Source organism: Equus asinus, chromosome 14, assembly GCF_041296235.1.
Source record: "Equus asinus isolate D_3611 breed Donkey chromosome 14, EquAss-T2T_v2, whole genome shotgun sequence".
NCBI lineage: Eukaryota > Metazoa > Chordata > Mammalia > Perissodactyla > Equidae > Equus > Equus asinus.
In genome coordinates this window covers 23,827,684-23,849,775 of record NC_091803.1, presented here as the reverse complement: position 1 = coordinate 23,849,775, position 22,092 = coordinate 23,827,684, and the positions used below count along the sequence as shown (strand labels likewise).

General features: G+C 47.8%; 2 protein-coding genes across 4 annotated transcripts; one reads left to right on the top strand and one right to left on the bottom strand.

The window, feature by feature from the left end:
- Positions 1-245: 245 nt before the first annotated feature.
- Positions 246-12,412, top strand: SUMF2 (sulfatase modifying factor 2). Its single transcript, XM_014842303.2, has 9 exons — positions 246-402; positions 1,657-1,813; positions 5,690-5,804; positions 6,247-6,291; positions 6,625-6,775; positions 7,672-7,727; positions 9,662-9,746; positions 9,929-10,073; positions 11,562-12,412. Exons 1-9 carry the CDS (start codon positions 261-263, stop codon positions 11,644-11,646), a joined length of 981 nt encoding a protein of 326 aa, XP_014697789.2. The 5' UTR covers positions 246-260; the 3' UTR covers positions 11,647-12,412.
- Positions 12,278-21,192, bottom strand: PHKG1 (phosphorylase kinase catalytic subunit gamma 1). 3 transcript variants are annotated; one of them, XM_070484512.1, is made up of 10 exons: positions 20,988-21,192; positions 18,810-18,923; positions 18,090-18,268; positions 17,614-17,668; positions 14,883-14,948; positions 14,535-14,698; positions 14,024-14,114; positions 13,731-13,884; positions 13,430-13,555; positions 12,278-13,047 (listed from the first exon to the last, which is right to left on the bottom strand). In XM_070484512.1, exons 2-10 carry the CDS (start codon positions 18,890-18,892, stop codon positions 12,802-12,804), a joined length of 1,164 nt encoding a protein of 387 aa, XP_070340613.1. In that variant the 5' UTR covers positions 18,893-18,923; positions 20,988-21,192; the 3' UTR covers positions 12,278-12,801. The 3 variants fall into 3 exon arrangements, with proteins under 3 accessions (XP_070340613.1, XP_070340614.1, XP_070340615.1); XM_070484513.1 differs by having other exon boundaries at positions 13,463-13,555; positions 20,988-21,128; XM_070484514.1 differs by lacking the exon at positions 17,614-17,668 and having other exon boundaries at positions 20,988-21,186.
- Between the last annotated feature and the right edge of the window lie 900 nt (positions 21,193-22,092).

Genomic DNA, 22,092 nt, shown 5'->3' with positions numbered 1-22,092 from the left:
TCCAGGGGAATCCGAATATAAAAGGGACAGAGATCAGTCCATATGTTCAAAAGATAATGAAGGGGCTTCTGGACTGGCAGGGCCCCTCGACGCTAACCCTGAGAGAATTGCTTTTTCTTAATTAGGTTCCTCCACACGTTAAATTCAGGCCCTAGGCGCCAACTTGGCCTCCGGGTTAACAGCCCTGCTGCGGACAATTTCAAGAGGACGCTCGAGGGTGCAGTGCGCGTGCGCGCGGGCAGTAGTGGCCGGCCGACGTAATGCGTGCGGGGCGCATGCGCAGCAGAACCGCACTGAGCACGTACCCTGTTCGCGTTCCCATGGCTCGTGATCCCGGCTTGGGCTCCTCGCTGCGGCTGCTCACCTTGCTCTCGCTCCTGTCCGCCCCGTGGCTCTCGAGAGGTCAGTGTGCTGGCCTGCGCTCCTTTTCCTGACGCCGTTTGTCTCAGGAGGCATCAGGAAAGGCGTTAGTCTTTCCGCCCTATTGGGGAAGGAGACTGGCGTCTCTGCCCGCTGCCCGGACGGGCTTGGAGCGGCCGGACGTGCCTCTCAGAGGCAGCCGCCTTGGCGACGTGGTTAACAGCTCATGTCGTTGTATCTCACTTCTTTTTTACTTTTAACTGATAATCTTGCCATCTTTTGAACATAAAAAAAGTTAGAAAGGAGAATATAACGAGCCCTGCCACGTACCCATCGCCCAGCTTAGCAGTTGTAAATTGGCAACTAATGGCTAGTCTTGCTTCCTTGTTTGGTATCCCTCCCGCTGTTTCCTTCCCCTGGGAATATTTTGAAGTGAATCCACGCATTATACAATTTTATTTGTAAATATTCAGCTTTAATAGCCAAAAAGACATGTCACGAAAAAAATACCGTACCGTTTTCCCACCTAAAAGATTAACAGTACTCCTTAATATCATTAAATATCCAGGTAGTGTTCAGATTCACCTACAAGTGTTTTTAAATTATAGTTTACTTGTTGAATTAGTGTCAAAACAAAATTCATACATCGCAATTGTATGTTGTTTCTTAATTCCCTTTTAATCTGAGATTTCCCGGCTTGCTCTATTTTTTTTCCTCCTTGAAATGGATGGAATTAGCATTGTGAGTGTGTCAGAATGAGAATGAGAAGAGGGCCAAAGATAGGATCCTGAGGAATGTGAAAAGAAGTGGGCTCTGCCTTTGAGGAACTTACAATACTTAGACATCCTTACCTAGAAACACCACCATGAAGTAGTACATCAAGCCAAAGAAGTGTGGCCTATTGGAAATAGCACTGACCTAGAAGTAAAGAGACCTGGATCTAGTTCTGGCTCCTGCTAACTAGCTCTTTAAGTCATTTTCCTTTTTGGGTCTTGATTTCCTCCTGTTAAATAAGTGGGTTGAATTAAAGATCCTTTTAATCCTTTGATTTTCTGAGACATTCAAACAGCAAGTATGAAGGAGCTCATTCAATTATTTGATGGTAATTATTGTGCAGTTGTGCTAGGTGCCAGGGTTACCTAGCAAATTAAGTGGCCGAACAAGAATTTAAAGCCAAATTTTTAAGCCTCCATTTTTTTTCATTATACTATTCGAGTATTATATGTGATCCAAATATTAACACTTGTTTTATATATGTATTCGTGTATCACTGATGACTCTCCTTTTTCTCTGCAGGGACCGGGCAGGCTACTAGCATGGTCCAGCTACCAGGTGGGAGATTCCAGATGGGAACAAATTCACCAGATGGCAGAGATGGTGAAGGGCCCGTCCGGGAGGTGACAGTAAAACCATTTGCCATTGACATATTTCCTGTCACCAACAAAGATTTCAGGTACATCAGATGTTCTTCTAGGAGGAATAAAGGCCCTTTCTAATTGTCATTCCTAATATATAAAAACAAACTAGCTTGTTCACTATTAAGTATCATCTTTGTAATAGTACTGTGGGATAAGTGTTATCTACATTTTTCAGATGAAGAATCTGAAATCCAAAAAGATTGACCTCACTCTCTGTTAGTGGCAAAGCTGGGCCTGGAACTCAAATCCCCTGACTCTTGAGCCAGTGGATTTTCCGTTACACTGGGCACAGCACTGAGAAATATGGGCAAAAGTCAAACACTCAACAGAAACCTCTTCAAGGGGGAGAAAAGATTGGGAGAAGGGTCATACAGCTGAGGGTCCCTTAAATTCTGCTTAGGGAAATGGCCTTGTTAGGAGTCAAACATTGTGGTTCCAGCTCAATCTAAGAAGCCATGTTGAGCTCCCTCAGTTTCCTCAAGGTGATATGTTTTGGGTAAGCTAAAGTAGAAAATGATCCAGAAGATATCTGTAACTTACCTCCAAATGGTACAGGGGGGAATAGAGAGAGAGGAGGGGGAAAGGAGGGGGTAGGGGGGACAGAAAGACTGTAAAGCAAATATAAGCAATGACTTAAATATTACATTTGTGGACTTAAAACTTTTCAAAATAAATTATGAGGAAAAATTGATTCAGGAGACACAGACTAAAATAAGCATAAGGATTGTTTATATACTCCTCAGGCCCTGTGACTTAGCGATTCCACCTCTAGGGATTTGTCTTAAGGAGAGAATTAAGGTTGTACAAAACATTTAGCTAAAAAGATGACATTGTAAACAAATATTAACAATTTAAGGATCACTTAAACGTATTGTATCAACATAACAGAATACTTAGCAGCCATTAAAAATCCTGTTGTCAAAATGGGACTTCATCAGATTAAAGAGCTTCTTCAAGGCAAATGAAAACAGGATTGAAACAAAAAAACAACCCACTAACTGGGAAAAAATATTTGCAAGTCATATATCTGACAAAGGCTTAATATCCATAATATATAAAGAACTCTCGCAACTCAACAACAAAACATCAAACAGCCCAATCAAAAAATGGGCTGGAGACATGAACAGACATTTCTCCAAAGAAGATATACTGATGGCCAATAGACACATGAAAAGACGCTCATCATCGCTCATCATCAGGGAAATGCAAATCAAAACTACGCTAAGATATCACCTTACACCCGTTAGAATGACAAAAATATCTAAAACTAATAGCAACAAATGTTGGAGAGGTTGCGGAGAAAAAGGAACCCTCATACACTGCTGGTGGGAATGCAAACTGGTGCAGCCACTATGGAAAACAGTATGGAGATTCCTCAAAAAACTAAAAATAGAACTACCATACGATCCAGCCATCCCACTACTGGGTATTTATCCAAAGAGCCTGAAGTCAGCAATCCCAAAAGTCCTGTGCACCCCAATGTTTATTGCAGCACTGTTTACAGTAGCCAAGACGTGGAAGCAACCTAAGTGTCCAGCAACAGACGAATGGATAAAGAAGATGTGGTACATATATACAATGGAATACTACTCAGCTGCAAAACAGAACAAAATCATTCCATTTGCAATAACATGGATGGACCTTGAGAGAATTATGTTAAGTGAAATAAGCCAGTGAGAGAAAGATAATCTGTGTATGACTCCACTCATATGAGGAATTTAAAATTATGGACTAAGAACAGTTTAGTGGATACCAGGGGAAAGGTGGGGTGGGGGGTGGGCACAAAGGGTGAAGTGGTACACCTACAACATGACTGACAAACATTAATGTACAATTGAAATTTCACAAGATTGTAACCTATCAATAACTCAATAAAAAAAAAAATCCTGTTGTCAAAAAGAGAGGTATGAGGGGCCGGCCCAGTGGCCGAGTGGTTAAGTTCGCCCACTCCGCTTCGGCGGCCCAGGGTTTCGCTGGTTCGGATCCTGGGCACAGACATGGCATCACTTGTCAAGCCATGCTGAAGCAGCATCCCACATGCCACAACCAGAAGGACCCACAACTAAAAATATGCAACTGTGTACTGGGGGGCTTTGGGAAGAAAAAGGAAAAATAAAATCTTTAAAAAAAGAAAAGCTATCAGATGTTAAGTGAAGAAAGTAGTTTTACAAAACAATATATGGGGTATGATCCCATTTTTTAGAACTATGTATATAGAATGTATATGCATTAAAAAAGAACTGGAAGATGCAACATTGCATTGGTTGACAGATTTTGCCCAGGTTTTTTTGACTTCCAAATGAAAATAATTCCAGGGAAGCACCTTATTAAAGTTATTTTAAAATATTTGGTGGTGGGAAGGGGGCTAGAATATGGAAAGATATTAGTTGGTATGATAATGGATGATTTTCATTTTTTTCTTTTCACCTACCTCTGTTTTCTCATTTTTCTAAAATAATGTGCATTGCTCCTGTATGATTTTTAAAAGTATTTTTAAACAGGAAAGTTGTTAAAATTGAAGGAGAAATCACTTCTGATCAGGTTTGTACCATATCACAATAACCAGAAGTAGTTAGCTAGATGGATGCACAGTATGCATTCTTTTCTGTTTTTATTTTTGTTTTATTTATTTATTTTTTTGAGGAAGACTGGCCCTGAGCCAACATCCGTGCCCATCTTCCTCTACTTTATACGTGGGACACCTACCACAGCATGGCTTACCAAGCTTTGCCATGTCCACATCCGGGATCTGAACTGGTGAACCCCGGGCCGCCGAAGTGGAATGTGCGCACTTAACTCCTCTGCCACCGGGCCTGCCCTCTTTTCTGTTTTTAAATTATGACCTATTAAATGATAGAAATGTAATGTCACCTCCAGCAAGCCCCTAAACTTTGCCTAGAACCGATAATTTGTCTCTGCTTCTCTGGGAAAAGAGTCTCAAACTGTTTAGATTCTCTGAGATTGGTAAATAGCTGTTGCTACCAAATCTGATCACCTCCTCTGTTCTCAATGCCCCTTTGATGAGTGAACAATGTCTCCTCATATCAGAGGGCTGGCACAGATGAGATACTATTAGCCCAGTGACAACAATCCATCTTACCCTGGCAATCTATCTGCTGAAATTTGCTGAGCCATACCAAACTATATGAAAATCCATTCTAAAATCTCAGCAAGTCTTCTTTATTTGACTCAGTTTCTTTCATCTGTTTGATGGAAATAAGAACACCTGTTCTGCCTTCCTCCCGTGATTGTTGTGAGATTAGGTATGTGAAGACCTTTCAGAAAAGAGACCCATTCCCCATTCTTAAATCTTCTCAGCAGCTTTATTCTTCTCCAAAAACTGGAGCTGAGCCAAATGACCTGCATCTGGTGAATGGATAAACAAAATATGGTACATCCATACAGTGGAACCCTATTCAACAATAGAAAGGAGCAAACTACTGATGCTGGCAGCAACATGGATGAATCTCAGAAGCATTATGCTAAGTGAAAGAAACCAGAACCCAAAAGCTACATACTGTATGATTCAATTTATGTGAATTTATATTCTGGGAAAGGCAAAACTATAGGAACAAAAGCAGGTCAGTGGTTGCAGGCCCACCAGGGAATTTTTTGGGGTGGTTGATGGAACTGCTCTGTATTTGTATATTGTGATAGTGACTATATGCTTTGTCCAAATTCACAAAACTATACACTGGAAAGAGTGAATTTTACTGTATGTGAATTACACATCAACAGATTTTAGAAGAAAATCTCCTGCTCAGGATTTTAGGTTAATTCCTTGGAATTCATGAAAATTCTGTGATGTGTAACTTATAAAGTAAGGATATATGAGGTTTTCTGGCGCAGGAGTAGCTGAGAGTGAGGCATGGAACCCTGTCAGCTGAACCAAGTGGCATATCTCTTTTCAGGGAGTTTGTCAGAGAGAAAAAGTACCGGACAGAGGCTGAGACGTTTGGGTGGAGCTTCGTCTTTGAGGACTTTGTCTCTGATGAGCTTAGAAACAAAGTGACCCAGCAAATGGAGGTGAGAGAACCTGGGCTCGCAGCTGAGGGAATGGGAATGGGACCTGGACAGAGAATCCTGTGGGATAGGGGGTCACCTGGGTCACAGTAGAGAATCAACCCTGAGAGCTGGAGGCAGGACAGAAGCAAGAGAAATCTTCCCTGGAAGAGTCAGATGAACACACACTCCCAGGAAGTTAACCCTGAGCTGGTTTCTGCATAGAGAGACTCCATAAAGCTCTAGATACACACAGGGTTCAAGATACTCCCTGAACTGGCAAGAGAACATCTTGACAAGCCTCCCTCTATTAAGGGTGGTGAGATGTCACACTGTAACAGACATAGCCTCACTTGGATCACCTGAGTCTCAGCCTGAAATCTCTGCTCTTCCTCCTGTGTGTCAGTCAGGAAGGTGCTCTTGGTGGGCCAGAGCATCTTGCAGTCATGCTCCTTCTTTTTTGCAGTCTGTTCTTTGGTGGCTTCCAGTGGAAAGGGCATTTTGGAGGCAGGTAAGTGTTGGTTCCTCTACTTTTCTTCCTCTACCCTGTTGACTCTCATTCTGGAGGCCTGGCTTCCCTAGCCCCCTTGCCCATCTATGAGTAGTAAGTTAAAGATGACAGAGAAATGTCAGGGAAACAGCCAAGCAACCCTGTTTCCTCTGCCCCATCCTTTTTCCCATCCCATTTCTCCCTTTAGTCTTGTTATAGTCTCTTCTTTCTGATTCTGGACCTCTCCACCTCACCAGTGTGAGTAAAAGATTGACTCAGGCACCCTAAGCCTAGCCTTCCTCAGACTCTTCCATGAGCTCCTAGAAGCCTATCTCACTTCATCCTGGCTGTCAGCCTGCAGGTCCCGGCTCTGGCATCCGAGAGAGACTGGAGCTCCCAGTGGTACACGTGAGCTGGAATGATGCTCGTGCCTACTGTGCTTGGCGGGGGAAACGGCTGCCCACTGAGGAAGAGTGGGAGTTTGCTGCCCGAGGGGGCTTGAAGGGTATAGAGATGCCAAGGCGATTTCTATTTATTCTTCTCCCCATTCTGCCCTGCGTGGGGGTCTTCACAGGGTGGGAAGGGTCCATTCCCTAGAGCAGTGCTTCTTAAACTGTGGTAAAGGACCAATTGTTGTTTTCATTTCTAATCCATCTCAGATCAATATTTCTGTAAAATGCCATAAAAATTAATAACTGGAAAAATGGAATGAAAAACCAGACATAAAATTTTTTATTGTTGGAAATTTCACAGACATGTTACACTTCGATAAATATAATCATAACAACATAGCATAGACAAAGAAAAGAATTACCCAAACTACATACCTTTTCCCTAGGTATATGGGGATTAATCTAAAGAATCACTCTTTCCTAGTGACTTTGTTGTTCTGCAATCCTAACTGAACAGAAAGTTATGAAAGTGAAATAGCAATTCTCCACAGTCAGCACCTCTACACACTCTTGGAATGAACACTGGCTATAGCAACAGTCAAAGTTATTGATGTGATGAATGAGGTTGCTTGTTCATTTATCCAATCTAAGTCCCATTAACAAGTTTCCCAGTGCTTACTCTCAATTGCTGTACTTATCTGATGAGTACATGAGATGTATTGGTGACATGAACTGGTAACAAATAGTTTACAGACTGGTATTACAGCCACACCTAGGATTGCACTCTCCTGGAGTGGATCAGGTGATCAGGGCTCCAAATGTGATATCCAAATGTGATACTCCAAATGTGAGTGGAAGGGACGGGCTTGGGAAAGAGAAGTAAATAATCTTATTCTTCTTTTCTCATCACCTTCTAACTTCCTTTTGGTTCCCTCACTCTTTCTATCTTTCCCTTCTTCCCCAACTCTTCACCTCTCCCTACCCCACTGTCTCCTTGCTGTCCTGGCAGGTCAGGTTTACCCATGGGGAAACTGGTTTCAGCCAAACCGCACCAACCTTTGGCAGGTAAGACATGCATTCCTCCTGTCTTTCCTCACAGCGTTGAGTGAGACCTACTGTAGGCTAGGCATTGTGTTAGGCCATGGTATTCAGGGGGCTTCATGTTTTCATGGAACTGAAAACTGGTAAACTGGTAAAGCAAAAGAATGTGGTAGTGCTGCATATTAAAGATTTGCGGAGTGTGCTTGGAGGTAAATCCCTGCCTGAGAGTGCTGGGGGTGACTTTACAGAGAAGATGACATTTGACCTGATTGCATAAGAGTTTGCGAAGTGAAAAGTGGAGGAAAGGGTAAGAGTTTGCAAAGTGAAAAGTGGAGGAAAGGGTGTTCCAAGCAGAAGAAACAACATGAGTATCAGCATTGTATTAGGAAAGGGTACTGTGTGTTCCAAGACATGACAGATTTAGAGAGACTGGTGCACCTGGAAACAGGAGGTGTAGGAGATGAAGTAGACAGTGGGTTGGAGGCAGATTAAGAAGGAGTAGGTGTGCCAAGATATGGTTTTAGATTTTACCCTCTAAGCAGTGGGGAGCCGACAGAGTTTTTTAAACAGGGGAGTAACAACATCATTTGATTTGGGGGGATGCTAATTGCTGCTAATTCATGCAGGACCAGATGAGGTAGAGCTGCAGTGGTGGCGGGGGGGGGGGGTCTCTGAATTTGAGGCTGTGGCAGTGGCCCAGGGCATTATGAACTCTTGAATTAAGTAGGAGTGGATTCAAGAGGAAACCAAATGAGAGAGGCATGCCTGAGAAGTTAGACAGGGTTTGGTAATTAATCAAAAGTGGAAGGGTGGAAGATATTTGGACTGAAGCATGAATCCAAACTTGGGAAATAGGGTGATGGTGCTGCCATTATCCAGAATAGATAATATGCATGTTCAGGGTCAGAGGAATAGAACTTGATCACTTTAGGATCAGCTTAGCTTAAAATACTTTTGGGTCATTTATATGCTCAGTCAGAGGCTGAAAATGAGTCTGAAGCTTAGGACAGAGCTCTGGGTCAGAGCAAGTGGTTTGGGAGTCATCCACATATACCTTCAGCAAGAATGATATCCCCCAGGGAGACTCTGTAGAGTGGGAGGAGCAGAGCACCAGCTCTTCAGTGGGAAGCATTGGAAGGGGCCTGAGGGGTGGACTGACCTTTTAGATGATCTTGGGTTCAGAGTTTGCAGAAAGACAGATCTTAGTCACTGTGTGATCTTTGATAAATTAACCATTTTGAGCCTCTGTTGCTAGTTTTTTGAAGGGAGAAAATACTTGCCTCACATCCTTGGAAGTAGGAAATTAAAAGAGATAAATGTAACAGCCCTAGCACATAGTAGGTGTTGAGTAAATTATAGCCTCTTCATCTTCTCTTTCATAAGAGCAGCTTCCATAGAGTGGTGGCAGCTGACCCCAATTTTAATGAGAAGACGAATGATTAAGTTGAACAAATTGCATCAGCAAATTTAGGTTTCTTTCTCAAGAATTTAGGTGGTAAAGAACCGGAGATGAGGAAGGTAGAGTCTGGGTGGATGGGGGAGAGTTAAACCTGTTGGTGGTAGAAGAGAAAGAGATGGTACAGGAGAGCACAGGATGGGCATCAGTGGTTCCTGAGAAGGCAGGGGTGCAGGGCATGAAGACAGGGTGGAGGAGCCTTTCTTCCCAAACCCTGTAGCACATGGACTTTGAGGCAGAGGGGAGGAAGTTGCTGAGAGTGGAGAAAGTAGGAGTGGGATGGGCTTGACAAGGACCACTGTGGGCACAGGGGAAACCACACACTTCCTAATCCAGTCAGAAGGTCATGGTGGAGGACATGAGGTGACTGGTTTGGGAGCTCAGGATGGGAACCTCATGTCACTGCCCCATGCCCTTCCCCCTACCCCAGATGGTACAACAAAATGACCTTAGTTTCCTTCTGGGCAGGCAGGAACACCTGTCTTAAATTTCTCCCCCTCAGGGGAAGTTCCCCAAGGGTGACAAGGCTGAGGATGGCTTCCATGGAGTCTCCCCAGTGAACGCTTTCCCCCCACAGAATAACTATGGTAAGATTTCTCATCAAGTTGCTATCAGCATTCACAGATTGGTTGGTGGAATCATTCTGCCTGATAGATGAGGCAGAGAGAAACACCACTGGGGAAGCTTTTGCCCCCCGGAGCCTCTGATGGCTAGGAGGGGTGGGTATGGTGCTTCCCATCCTGAGACTGACCCGCCTGCTGTGCTGCAGGGCTCTATGACCTCGTGGGCAACGTGTGGGAGTGGACAGCTTCACCATACCAGGCTGCTGACCAGGACATGCGTGTCCTCCGGGGAGCATCCTGGATTGACACAGCTGATGGCTCTGCCAATCACCGGGCTCGGGTCACCACCAGGTAAGGGGCTTGGTAACTGAGGACTGAGGGTCTGGGTCTTGGTCTCCCAGAGCACAGGTGGCACCAGACCTGGTCTGGGCGCTGCTTCCATAACTCCGCCTCCACTGGGAGTTGTGGGTACAGAAAAGAAAGCAAGCAGCATTTGCCATGAAAAGCAAGAGACCAGGACAACTTGTGCCTTTTCTTGCCAGCTCTCAGCACCAAGGGAGACTTTGTGTCTAGCATCTTAGTTATGTGGGTTTCTCCTTTTGTCCTTATAACTAGGTGTGCAGAGGGAGGGAAATGGAATGGCCAGGGGTCATGGAAATATCGACTCTTCAAACTGGTGGGCACTTGAAACATCATTTTCTCCAACCATTTTGTTTTACAATCAAGGAAAAATAGGCTCAGGGAGGTCCTGGAGTCTGCTCATTTCACACAGATGAATGGTAGAGTCCCAGGCTCCCGAGTCCCCTTCAAGGACTCTTTATTTTGTTCATCTGTAGAAAATTTTGGTTGATTTTGGTTGATCTCCCTGCAACTGCTCTACTCCTGGGTTCCATAAGGATTATAGGGAGACCACTGTTTCTGTGGCCTCAGGCTATCAGGTTTGCAAGTGTTTCCTTCACGTTGAGGCCCCTGGATTTTCCTCACCTCCTTTTTTTTATATATATATACTTTTAAAAAAAAAAATTTTATTTTTTGAGAGGAAGATTGGCCCCGAGCTAACATCTGTTGCCAGTCTTCCTCTTTTTGCTTGAGGAAGATTGTCTCTGAGCTAACATCTGTGCCAGTCTTCCTCTATTTTATATGGGATGCCTCCACAGCGTGGCTTGATGAGCCATCCTGGGTTTGTGCCTGGGATCTGAACCTGTGAGCCCCAGGCCACCAAAGCGGAGCAGACAAACTTAACTGCTACACCACTGGGCCAGCCCCCCTCACCTCCTTTTTTAGGACAAAGTAGAGGGAAAGTGCTGGCCCGAGAACCAGGAAACTGGGTTTGCTACTGATTCTGTTGTGCCACTAAAACAACACTTGGCCTAGGGCAAGACATTTAAATCTTTCTAGTATCTTATTCTGGGTCTGTAAAATGGTGCACAAATCCTGCCTTCCAGAGCAGTTGGGAAATGACAAATGAAGGAATATATGTAAAAGTTCTTTGAAAAGTGTGAAGTACTTATTGGCACTATGATATTCTCGCTTCTCACTGACAGGTTTTTTTTGGCCTTGTTATTCTAAGTTACCGACAGACGAAGTTATTTCATTGCCTTTCCTGCCTTCCAGTGCATTCTATCAGGACCTCTCTCACTTCCTCCACCTAGTCCCAAGGTTCCTTCTTACCCCTTTCCCCCAAGAGTGCCCTCAAACCAGGCTTCTTTCCAGACCATGCCCTCCCCAGTCCTCAGGCCAATAGACACAGGCTTTTGAGAGTTTCAGCAGGAACGTTAGGTAAGGCACCAGGCCCTTTTCTCAGCAAATGTCCATCTCTCTCCCCTTCTCTGGTGGCAGGATGGGCAACACTCCAGATTCAGCGTCAGACAACCTAGGCTTCCGCTGTGCTTCTGATACAAGCGGACCACATGGGGAGCTGTGAGCAGCCATGCAGAGCCTAGGAGAAGAGTCCACCGTGGTATCCATGCCCCTCCCTGGCCACATTCCAAACGTAGCCAAACTCCAGGCTCTTCAACTTCAGCCTCAGAAATGTCCTCCCTCCCTTTCCCCCATCCCTCTATGGCAGGCACCTCTCACCAGGGCAGGAGAGGACTCTGACATCAGAGGAGGGGTGCCACTGTCTCTTGGAGAAGGGACCAAATTATTGATTGTGGCCAGGAGCTGGGTGTTTCTCTTAGAGGTCAAATATTAACCACATAGGAGCCAAATTCTCAAACAGTCGGGGCAGAGTGCTCTTAAAGACAGTTTGTTAAAAAATTCTGTTTTCTCCCCTTTTTTCCTGTCTGATTCAGGGATCTGACATTGTTTTCTCAAGGCAAAATTTCCCGGGTTTTCTTTGTTTTTCCAAGGAAAATGCTTCCTTCATTTGCCTCATTCATGGTGTTTCGTGTGCCTCTGAAAGAACCTAATTTCCACAATTGTAAAATGCAATAACTGGGCTCTTTAAAGCGCGATGTCAGTTCTAAAAGGGTCCAGGAGAACAGAATGATTTACCAGGCAAAACTATGCATCATGGAAGTCACAAAGTAAATAATACTCCAGAAAGACAAATATTAGAAGCTTCCCTTTCTATTGTTAATTATGTAAGGGCTTCCATATGCCTCTAAAAACATGTCCCCAGAGAGAAAACCTTCTCCCATGGTGTCACTGGATGTTGTAAGGTCAGTAAACTCTCCTGTGATTGTGTATCTCCGACTCTTCTCTTTTATTCTCACCCTGGAACCCTAAGGGGAGTACTTCCGAGTGTCGGGAACTCTGGGCCTCCGGTGAGGAGAAACTGAGATGTGGTACAGCTGGGGAGTGGAGACGCAGGAGGGCTTCTGGCTCTCAGGTGACATCTCGCTCCCCCTCTCTGGGGCCTAGCCCTGACTGCACTTACCATCATGTGTTGGGAACACCTGCTCTTCTTGTGCAGAACCTCTGAGAGGGTATAGTGGCCCCACTTCCAGGGGTCCTGGCCAGGGCCAAGAGCCCCCTCTGGACAGAGGCCTGCACATGATCTCACTCCTTTGACTTATATTTCTGTGGCTTTCCCTCCCTGCCTGCCCCCAACCCCACCTACCCCCCTGCCAGCCCCTCAGTAGTCCTCCTCAGCCAAGGAGAGGAGCACGGCCTTGGGTGTGTTCTCAAAGAGGGCAGCCCGGTTCTGCTGCTGCCCCTTCTTTACCCAGTGGCCATATATTCGGAAAGCATAGGCATCGATGAGTCGGCGCAGAGGCCGGAGGGCATAGGGATCTCGGATGACAATCTCCCGGGTCACAGGCTTCACCCGGCGGTACTGGTAGTAGATCCGCACTGAGGCCAGCACTGTTAGACAGATCACCTGCGGAGGGCCAGGACTGAGAACCTGAACTGAGGCCCTGCAGGCCTGTCTCCTTCCCCCTGCAGTGCAGGGAGGCCCTGAGCTTGTTTGCCAAGAAGTCTTGTGTGGCTTATGCTGGGCCCCTCCTAGTGTTCCCCCCATTCCACCCCACCAGCATCCGCAGGGATTTAGGCTGTTGGAACTAGTCGGATGACATCTGTCTTCCCTGAAGCCAAAAGGTGAGCTGGGACCATCACAGGGGTGAGTGAGAGGGGAAGGGCAGGTGCTCTGGAAACCCTGTGGGTGTAAGGAGTCCCTGGGGGAAGGAAGGGGACATGGGGCTTTGACTTCACGGGTCAGCAGCAACTACCCAGGGCCCTGGATGGGAGAGGAGCTCTAGTACCTTGAACTTCCCCCGGGGGCTGAAGTGACGTACTTCTTCAACCACATACTGCTGGAAGAAGGGATGTGCTAAGGCCTCTTCTGCTGAACAGCGGCCCTGGGGGCTCACCACCAAGAAGCGGGAAACCTGAGAACACAAGGAGGAGGAACTGAAAATATCAAGGCAGGGGCCCCTCCAGCACTTCAGAAGACATGGGGTCACTGCTGGCAGCTTCCTCCATCCTGTGGCATGCTACTTCCCTCCCCCTATCGTATCCCTCCCCCTCGCCTGAGCCCAGGAGCCAGCAGGCCTGGCCTCTCACCAAGTCCTTCACTGTGTCTGAGTAATCATCCCATTCAGGTGAGCCAAACTGGTAGTTGCCACTCATGATCATCCTCAGCATCAGCATCTGCTTCCGGTGCCAAAAGGGCGGGGAGCCAGCCAGCAGGGTGTACATGATGACCCCTGTACTCCACCTGGCACCGGGTGGATGGGGAGGAAGGCAGGATGGTCAGCTGTAGCTCCTGCTATTTCCTCCCGTCCCAAGCCAGGTGCTTCTGGCCATGGGGGCATCCCTGTCCCTATGGGCCACCTCCTTCCCCCCAGCACACTCACATGTCCACCTCCTTCCCGTAGCCTGGGTGGTCATCATTCATGGAGCACTCAATGATCTCAGGGGCCAGGTAACTGGGGGTCCCACAGACCTCTGCAGGAATAGGATAGGTTACTATCAGGATAGGTCAGCAGGGGACACTTGGAAGAGTAAGGTCCAAACAAACAGTTGAGATGGAACTGAAATGGTGCTTGGGCTGAGACTCTCCTAACACTGGCTAACTTCAAGGCCAAGGCCAGGGGCCAGGTGCTGGCTCATCGGGCCACCCACTTGGGGTCCATTGGTTCCCTGGTCACATCTAGCCATCCTGGCCTGGAACTCAAGCAGTGGGAAGCTGGCTCAGCTCAGTCTTTGGAAGAGGGCCTACCTGAAGATACATCTAGACCTGAAATGGTAGGATTTTTATTCTGGGGGTAAAAAGAACAGGGGAGAACCAGGCAATCTCTCTTCCTGGGAGAGTTGATGATGAAAGAGCCTGAGACCCTGACATGGGCCAAGTCCACGTTACCAGACCTCGCAGCTTCTCTCCTGGCTCCAGCTGGCAGGAAAAGCCAAAGTCTGTGAGCTTGATGTTCATGTTATCATCCAAGAGGATATTCTCGGGCTTCAGATCCCGATGCACGATGTTGAGTTTGTGCAAGGCGCAGATCACCTCCAACAGGGCTCTCATGATCTTTCTGGGGTGGGACAGGCACGTGTTACTCTTATCTCCTACTCTGCAGGGTCAGGTAACAGGCAGGTAACAGGGAGACCAAAGCCCACAAAACAGCCAGACTGCAAGTGAGGCCCCCTCTGAGACCTCAGTGTCTGTAGCACTAGGACTCAGGCAGAGAGTGGAGACAGGGGCAAAAGGACCTTCACCTGGTTTCCTTCTCACTCAGGGTGACCTTCTCAGTGAGGTAATCAAAGAGCTCCCCTCTCTTCATCCTGTAGGGACAGAGGGTTTGTAGCTGGATTGGTCCCAAGTCCACTCTCTCCTTACCCTGCTCCCAGAGAGCTGTTTCCCACCCTCATACCTCCATAGGCAAAGTGGGCCACTCCCCACAAAGGACCAAGGTCTGTGGGAGGAGCTGGAGAAGTGAGTGGAGAGGTTGTCTGGGAAGATTGGAATAAGAACAAGGGAGGCTGGAGGGATGGGATGACACCAGTGTGACTGTCCCCCATCTGTGGAAGTAACAAGATGGACAGGGATCTATCAAGGCTAAAATCAGGGCTGGGAGGGGAAAGAGTGACCCTGAGCCACTGGCACAAGGCCCTAGGTCCACATCAGGACAGGAGTAACCTGACTTTTTCCAGAAACAAAAGCGCCAGTGCACATGTTGGAGGAGCAGTTTTGCCTATTTTAGGATTAAGAATTATGGTTCACAGATTAGTGGCTACCAGGGGAAAGGGGGCTGGGGGTGGGCACAAAGGGTGAAGTGGTGCACCTACAACACGACTGACAGACAATAACGTACAACTGAAATTTCACAAGGTGGTAAACTATCATAATCTCAATAAAAAGTTTAAAAAAATTGTGGTTCAGTCTTATCACTTCTCGGGATGATCTAGAAAGAGGTCTCTGCTAGAACAATCTCGTTATACACTGGAGGGCAACTCAGGGCAGCATTAAAAATAGCTTCCCCAAGCAACTTCTTCAAAGGTTAGAGACATTCGAGCTTCCCTCCAGGGCTCTACAGGACAGTGCCACTGAGCAGAGTTGGGACAGCTGCAGCTGGTCAAGTCTGGAGGGGTCCTGGGAAAGTCTCCCTTGGTTAAGTAGGAAAAGTGCGTCCTCCCCCCTCCCACCCACCCCTCCCGGGAAAGCAGTGGGATTCCTAGGGCACAAGGGATTTGGCCAGTGTTGGAGAGAGGCAAGAAAACCCTCGGGCTTAGCTGATAGGGCAGGGATGGGGGTTCTGTTTGAGGAGAGAACCTAGAAATTATAGAGGTGAGCTTTGTTTTATACAATATCTGTACTGTGTTCCTAAAAGGCAATGTGCGAATCCAGTTTTTATTGTTTTAATTCCATTTTAAAGACACTAGGAGAACTTGCTATTAGCAGAAGCAAAAAGCTTTACCAGTAAACACTGGGGACTGACTGTACAAGGCGTGTGAGCAGGCCCCTGCCTTCCCAGAGTGGGTGCTTTAACTGTACACACATCAAGTTAAACTGTGTCTTCAAGTGAAATAGCACTGTGTAAATGCAGTAGGGCTACACTGTGAAATGTTCCCACAACACAAAATCTACTTGAATAATTTTCTCAAATAAATCGAGTCCCTAAATTAGCTGCTAGGTATGGAGAAATCAAGACGCCTCTACAACAATGGTTCATGCAACAGAGACTTATGTTCTTGAGTGACAACTCAGTGGAGTGGGGGGAACAAGGAGCTGAAGGGGTCCCTTCCCTGGGAACCTTTTCTAATAAAAATGATAATAAGTCTGAATGCACCATTCACGGGGTTCTTTGTGTTGTTCAAATTTAATGCTTAGAGCCTGGTGAGATGGGCAGAGTGGTGGGTATCATTTTTCCTTTCTTGAGAAAACAGAAGCTCTCAGGCAGTGGGCCCTGTGACAGAGTTCATTTCAATAGCCCTGTTGGTGCAGAAGTAGGGGAATAGTGACATTGATAATGACAATGATGATGTCAATGTTTGAACCACACCCCAAATACAACCGCTACCTGCTGCCCTCCTGGTGGACCTGTTGCCTCATTACTGCTGGCCTTCTCCATTCCACCCTTGCCTCTTTTACAGTCAGCAGGATCATTATCAAAAGTAAATCAGATCACATCGCCCTCCTGCTCTCCACCCTCCAAAGTCCTTACCAGGGGTAAAATCCCTGCAGAATCTGCCCTTTGGTACTGACTGACCTTGCATCCTGCCATCTCCACGAGCTTGCTCTGCTCCCCCACCCTGTTTCCTTGCCGATCCTGGAACACGCCAATCCCATCCAGCAGGGCCCTTGCTCTGGCTCTTCCCTCTGCTGGAAGGCTCCTTCTCCAGGTTTTGGCTCTGATCCCTCCCTCACTTCATCCAGGTTTCTGCTCAGGTCACCTCTTGGAGAGAAGTCCCTGACCACTCCATCTAAAGAAGCCCCACCTCTCTCTAACCCCTGTTCTGCTTTATATATATGTACATATACATAATTACGTGTATATATTATGACTTATTTTGATTGCTTTCTGTTCACTCCCTGTGAAAATTATTACCTGAAATTGGGGACCTTATTTGTCTTGTTCATTGCTGTATCCTCAGTGTCTAGAATAAGTGTTGAATGACCACCACCATCATCATCATTGTAGTTAATAAGTATTAGCATTTACATTGTAGTTAATAATTATTAGCATTACAGCTGTAATTACTCCTGTAATACTGATGAGAAAACCAATACTTCAACAACTCATCCAGCCCCTAATGGTGGACCCAGGATTGAAAACCTGGCAGCCTGATCCCAGGAGCTTATTTGCCTAAAAGAGCATGTGTGATCTCATTTGGCGTCCACATTGTGGGGGCTGGCTGCTGGTCTCTAGGAAGCACTGGGTGGGGGACCACAATAGGAGGTTCTCCAATAGGCCCCAAGGTGTGGCTGGCTCCAGGGCTGGGTACTTACAGATCAAACACCAAGAAGAAGAAAGTGTTGGTCTCATAAGTGTCCTTCAGCTGTACTGAAATGGAAATGGCTAACTCGTCTCACGTAGCAGAGGAGCCTGGGCAGGGGCAGCGGGGGCACAGAGGCAAGGGGATTAAAGCTGCTGTGGGGTGACTTCAAAAGCTGGAGGGGAATCAGGATGGTGCTCAAAGGAGGCCCACAAGGGGAGGAGGAGGCCTAAGGACTTCACACTCCCATTCCCCCACCCAGATCAAGCCCCAGCCCTGCCTGGAACCCCTTCTTTCTGGCAGGAAGAGAAGGCTTAAACAGAGCTGAATCCCCGGGGCAGTGAGAGTGGAGCTGGGCATTGGGACTGGCAGAGTCTCAGGGTGCAGGAGACCCGCTAGATGGTTCTGGTGGGGCCGCACTCCCTGACTTGGGTTGTCAGGGCAGAATCACGGCGCAGCACCCTGCTGTGACTGGGGGCCATCACTCACTGATGTTGGGGTGCCCTGAAACCTTGCGCAGGATGTCCACCTCCTTCAACGTGGCCTCTCGCAGCTCCCGCACCTCCTCGGAGCTGAAGCTGCCCCCACCAGTGATGTCGATGATCTTCACAGCATACTCCTGGCATGTGGGCTTGTGGATGCAGCGCCTGACAACACTGCTAACACCCCTAGGGGAGCAGAGGACAGATGGTCCCAGGGGCCTCTCACCGCAGGGAAAGTCCCACGTCCAAGCCACATTAGAGATGTCTTGCCTTGTCCTCTAACTCCCTGTGAGCTTTTGGGGACAGTAGGATGAAGAAGGCACAGAGAGGGTGATTTGCCTGGAGCTGATGAGTAACAAGCCTCAGGCCTCTTGAGTCCTAGCTCAGTGCTCTTTCTCAGCACCTAGGAAGAAGCCATATACTCTTAGGGCCATAATCTTCCCTCCCATCTCTGATCCCTGACCCTGGCCCAAAGCTAGGTTTAGATATGCTTGTCAGCAGCAGCGGGGAAGCTCTTTGCTGGGAGAGGTCTGTGATCTGGGTACTCTTCTACCCCCTTATCTGTCCTGGTTCAGGAGGGCAGGACCCAAACTGAGGGATTCTCCAAGTGGACAGTACTTTGTGTATAGAAATGAGGCCAGTGCTCAGGGTCCAGCAGACGTTGCTCCAGCCCACAGAGCCAGCTGGAGCCTAGGACAGCGCTTCATGGAGAAGGTCTGGGCCTTACCTGCCCAGGATCTCCTTGGGCTCGTAGTTCTCGTAGAAGCCCTGTGCAGAATACGAGTCCGGCAATGCCTCGTCCCGGGTCATGCTCAGCTCCTCCGGGGTGATTCTGAGGGCTCTGACAGAGGAACAGAAAGAAGCTGTCAGCCTCCCTGACCCAGGGGATGTGCTCTTTGAGGGCTGGAACCGTTTCTCACACATCTTTGTCTCCTGGCACAGGGCTGGCCTATTGTGAATGTTCAAAATGAATGTTTGTGAGTTGAAAAAATGCTTTGGAAAGAGCCCAGCTTGCTTCTTCCCAATGGCTATAAACTCTTGTGACCCCTAGGTGACCATGTGGTTCCCTCCGTGTTCTCACTGTAAGCTGCTGCTCCCCTGGTAGGAGGGGCAGATGGTCAGCCAGGCCCTGGCCCAAGTTCAGTCCTGAGGCAGGAGATTTGGCCATCAAGGCCCAAGGTTATCTCTGAAGAGGCCGGCACACCCTTGACTTTAGAAAGAACCACAGAGAAACTCCATAGAGGACAAATTAAAGCGCTGTTTTCTTTCCTCTCTAAGGAGACAAGGCTGGTCCTGCTTTTCTCCTGCCTGCTCTCTGCACTTGTAGAAAAGGTGAGAAGCTTCACGATTTCATCTTCTTAATATGCTGCTCCTATAGCATCTCCTTATCTCCCCTAGTCATAACTCCTATCCTGAAAACACCCCTCCTTCCAGGACATGCTTCCTGTGCTTTCCACTGCTCCTCCCTCATTCATTCTGTCCTTAACCAGGACTTTCACAATCACTCTCTCATTCATTCATTCTTTCATACTCTTTGCAAAGCACTGTGCCAGGTGCTCTGAGGGATGCAGAGCTTGATGGGCGAGTCCTGGTCCTAGCCTCTGGTATCACTTGTTAGTGTGTGTTGTCATCTCCCCCATTAGACTGTGATCTTCTCTAGGATGTCCCAGCCATCCCTCCCCTCTATGCTCAGTGCAGGCATATAGCAGGTGCTGCTCCCTAGATGTGAGTCGATGGTTGGACCCCAGGGTCCTGCTGACAGAATGCCCCATGTCGAACCTAATGATGGCTAGTTAGCTCTGAGTGGTCCTGCTGCAATGTGGGGCAGTACAGAGCCAGGATACTCAGGCCTAGACACAGAGGAGCTGGGCTCAGTGGCTCTGCTTCAGCTACGTGGAGGTCACCGGGGCACTGAACAGGATTTGAGGAATGGAGAAAATCATCTACTGACAGGAGGAGAGGCAGACAGAAAACGGGCACAAGCTGCCACTCAGCAGGGTCAAAGCTACCTCTAGCCCTACTTCTACTACCCTTTCTGGACCCAAGAAGGCCTGGCCTGTCAAAGGGGCCAATTTGCTGATCAGCCAAATGGCAGACTTGGCTGCCTCAGGACTCAGGCTGGCTGTTCCAGGAAGCCCGATGTCCCCACTTCTGGGTGCCTGGTCACCAGAGGAAGGAATAGAATAACAACAGTCTCCTCTGCCAGCAGCAGATGCCTGGGTTGCTCAAAGGCTGCCTCCACCCCATCAGCAACCCGAACTGAGCACAGGAGTATCTGTTCCCCATAAAAACAAGCTCATTTCCTGGCAATTCCTTTTAAGTTCCCAAGATGGGCATATATGCGCCCCACCTCCCAAAGCTGAGTAGCACCAGGCCTCTCCCTCCCTTAGCCCTCCATGGACAGAGGTATATCTGGACCCACCCCAGGATGCCATCCCGGCTGGAGGTTCCATTCTCTGGCACAACCAGCTTCTCCGAGTTCTGGCTGCACTCACCTCTCCTGGGGTGGGGTGGGGGATGTTTATCTTGCCCCATCCCCTTGCTCTAGGCCTAACTTGGGGCCAACTTTTGCCTCTGTCCACTGCCCCCATCCACACTCCCCACGCCTTTCCCAAAACCCCTTTGGAAAGGGTCCCCAAATGGGAGTAGGTAGCCTGATCCTTTTTGGAGCATAACATCCCTCCCCCAAACTCAGTTCAAAAATACAGTCACAGGGACCCACTTTCTGTAGACAAATATCCCAGAAGGAGGGCTTCAAGAGTCAATGCCGCCACTCTTCTGGGTCCGTCCGCCTTCAGAAGGGAGGAGATGTGAGTCTAAGGATTTTCTGTCCTCTCTACCTCACAGCCTCTCCCTCTCCTGGCCTCCTGCCTGGTTCTTTTCCATCACTGGCCTGGCTACTCACCGTTAGGTCCTCGCAGGCCCTTGAGTGAACTTGAAGAATCCCAAAGGTCCCAGAGCCCCTTGGGGAGAGGGGACAACCGAGGGCTGAAGTGTATCCCGAGCAGACACTTGTGGCTGGAGTAGGATATCTTGCTGCTCTTCCTGCGGGCTTTGCTACTTGATGACGGAAGACTGACATACCAAAAATAAATCACAACTGCAAACCCGGGATGCAGGCCAAGACCCAGCAGGGATAGAGCATGCGGCCAGGGCCAAGTCTCACTAGGGGTGACCTCTGGTGGAAGGTGACGGAAGCTCAGGACAGCATGAGGTGACCAATCTTTCCTCTGAAGCTCACTTGGCCTCCAGGCCCAGAGGATAAAGCCAGCCTTGCAGGGAATGTACCCATTTCTCTGGGAGCCATGTCTGTGCATGCTGAGAGCAGGGCCGTGGGGAGCACCTAAGCGTACTGGTGCACTCACACTGCAGCCCTGCCTTCCACAGGGACCCAGATCTCTGGGCCCCCTCAAACAGTTTATGTGGCTGCCCTGCAAAAAGTGACCTTAAAAGTCAGGGAACGTCTCCTTCAGGAACCTAACTTTGATCTGCCTCCGTGATTTCATCCTTAACCCATTTTGTTTTCAGGCCTGCAGCTTCCATTGGGAGGAGTTCTCTGTGCCAGGAACAGCATATGGGCTCTAACCGTGTTCGACTTTGGACTCTTTGGGTGAGGGTTCTTAACAGTATGATTCTACCTTAAGAGGTTGGCAGAATTGGAAATCATGTATGTAACATGCTGGCATACAATAGACACTTATTGCTCTCTCTTATTCTAAAGCTACCTTTTTCAAACCCCTAATTCTAATACACCAAATGAAGGGAGGGGTAATACAGTGCTTCATACAGATGCTGAGCCCCAAACACCCATCTGATTAGCATTTTACAAAGCACTTCATACACTCTCTTGTGGACCCCAAAACTCTGGTATTAAGCCAATTTTAGAGAGAATGTGACTTGCTCAAGGTGACCAAGTAGGTGAGCAGGAGGGCCTAGATTAACCCCAGACGTGGGCCCAAGAGCTCTTCCCATTTTCTCATGCTGACCATCTATTTCTTCTACTCTGGGGA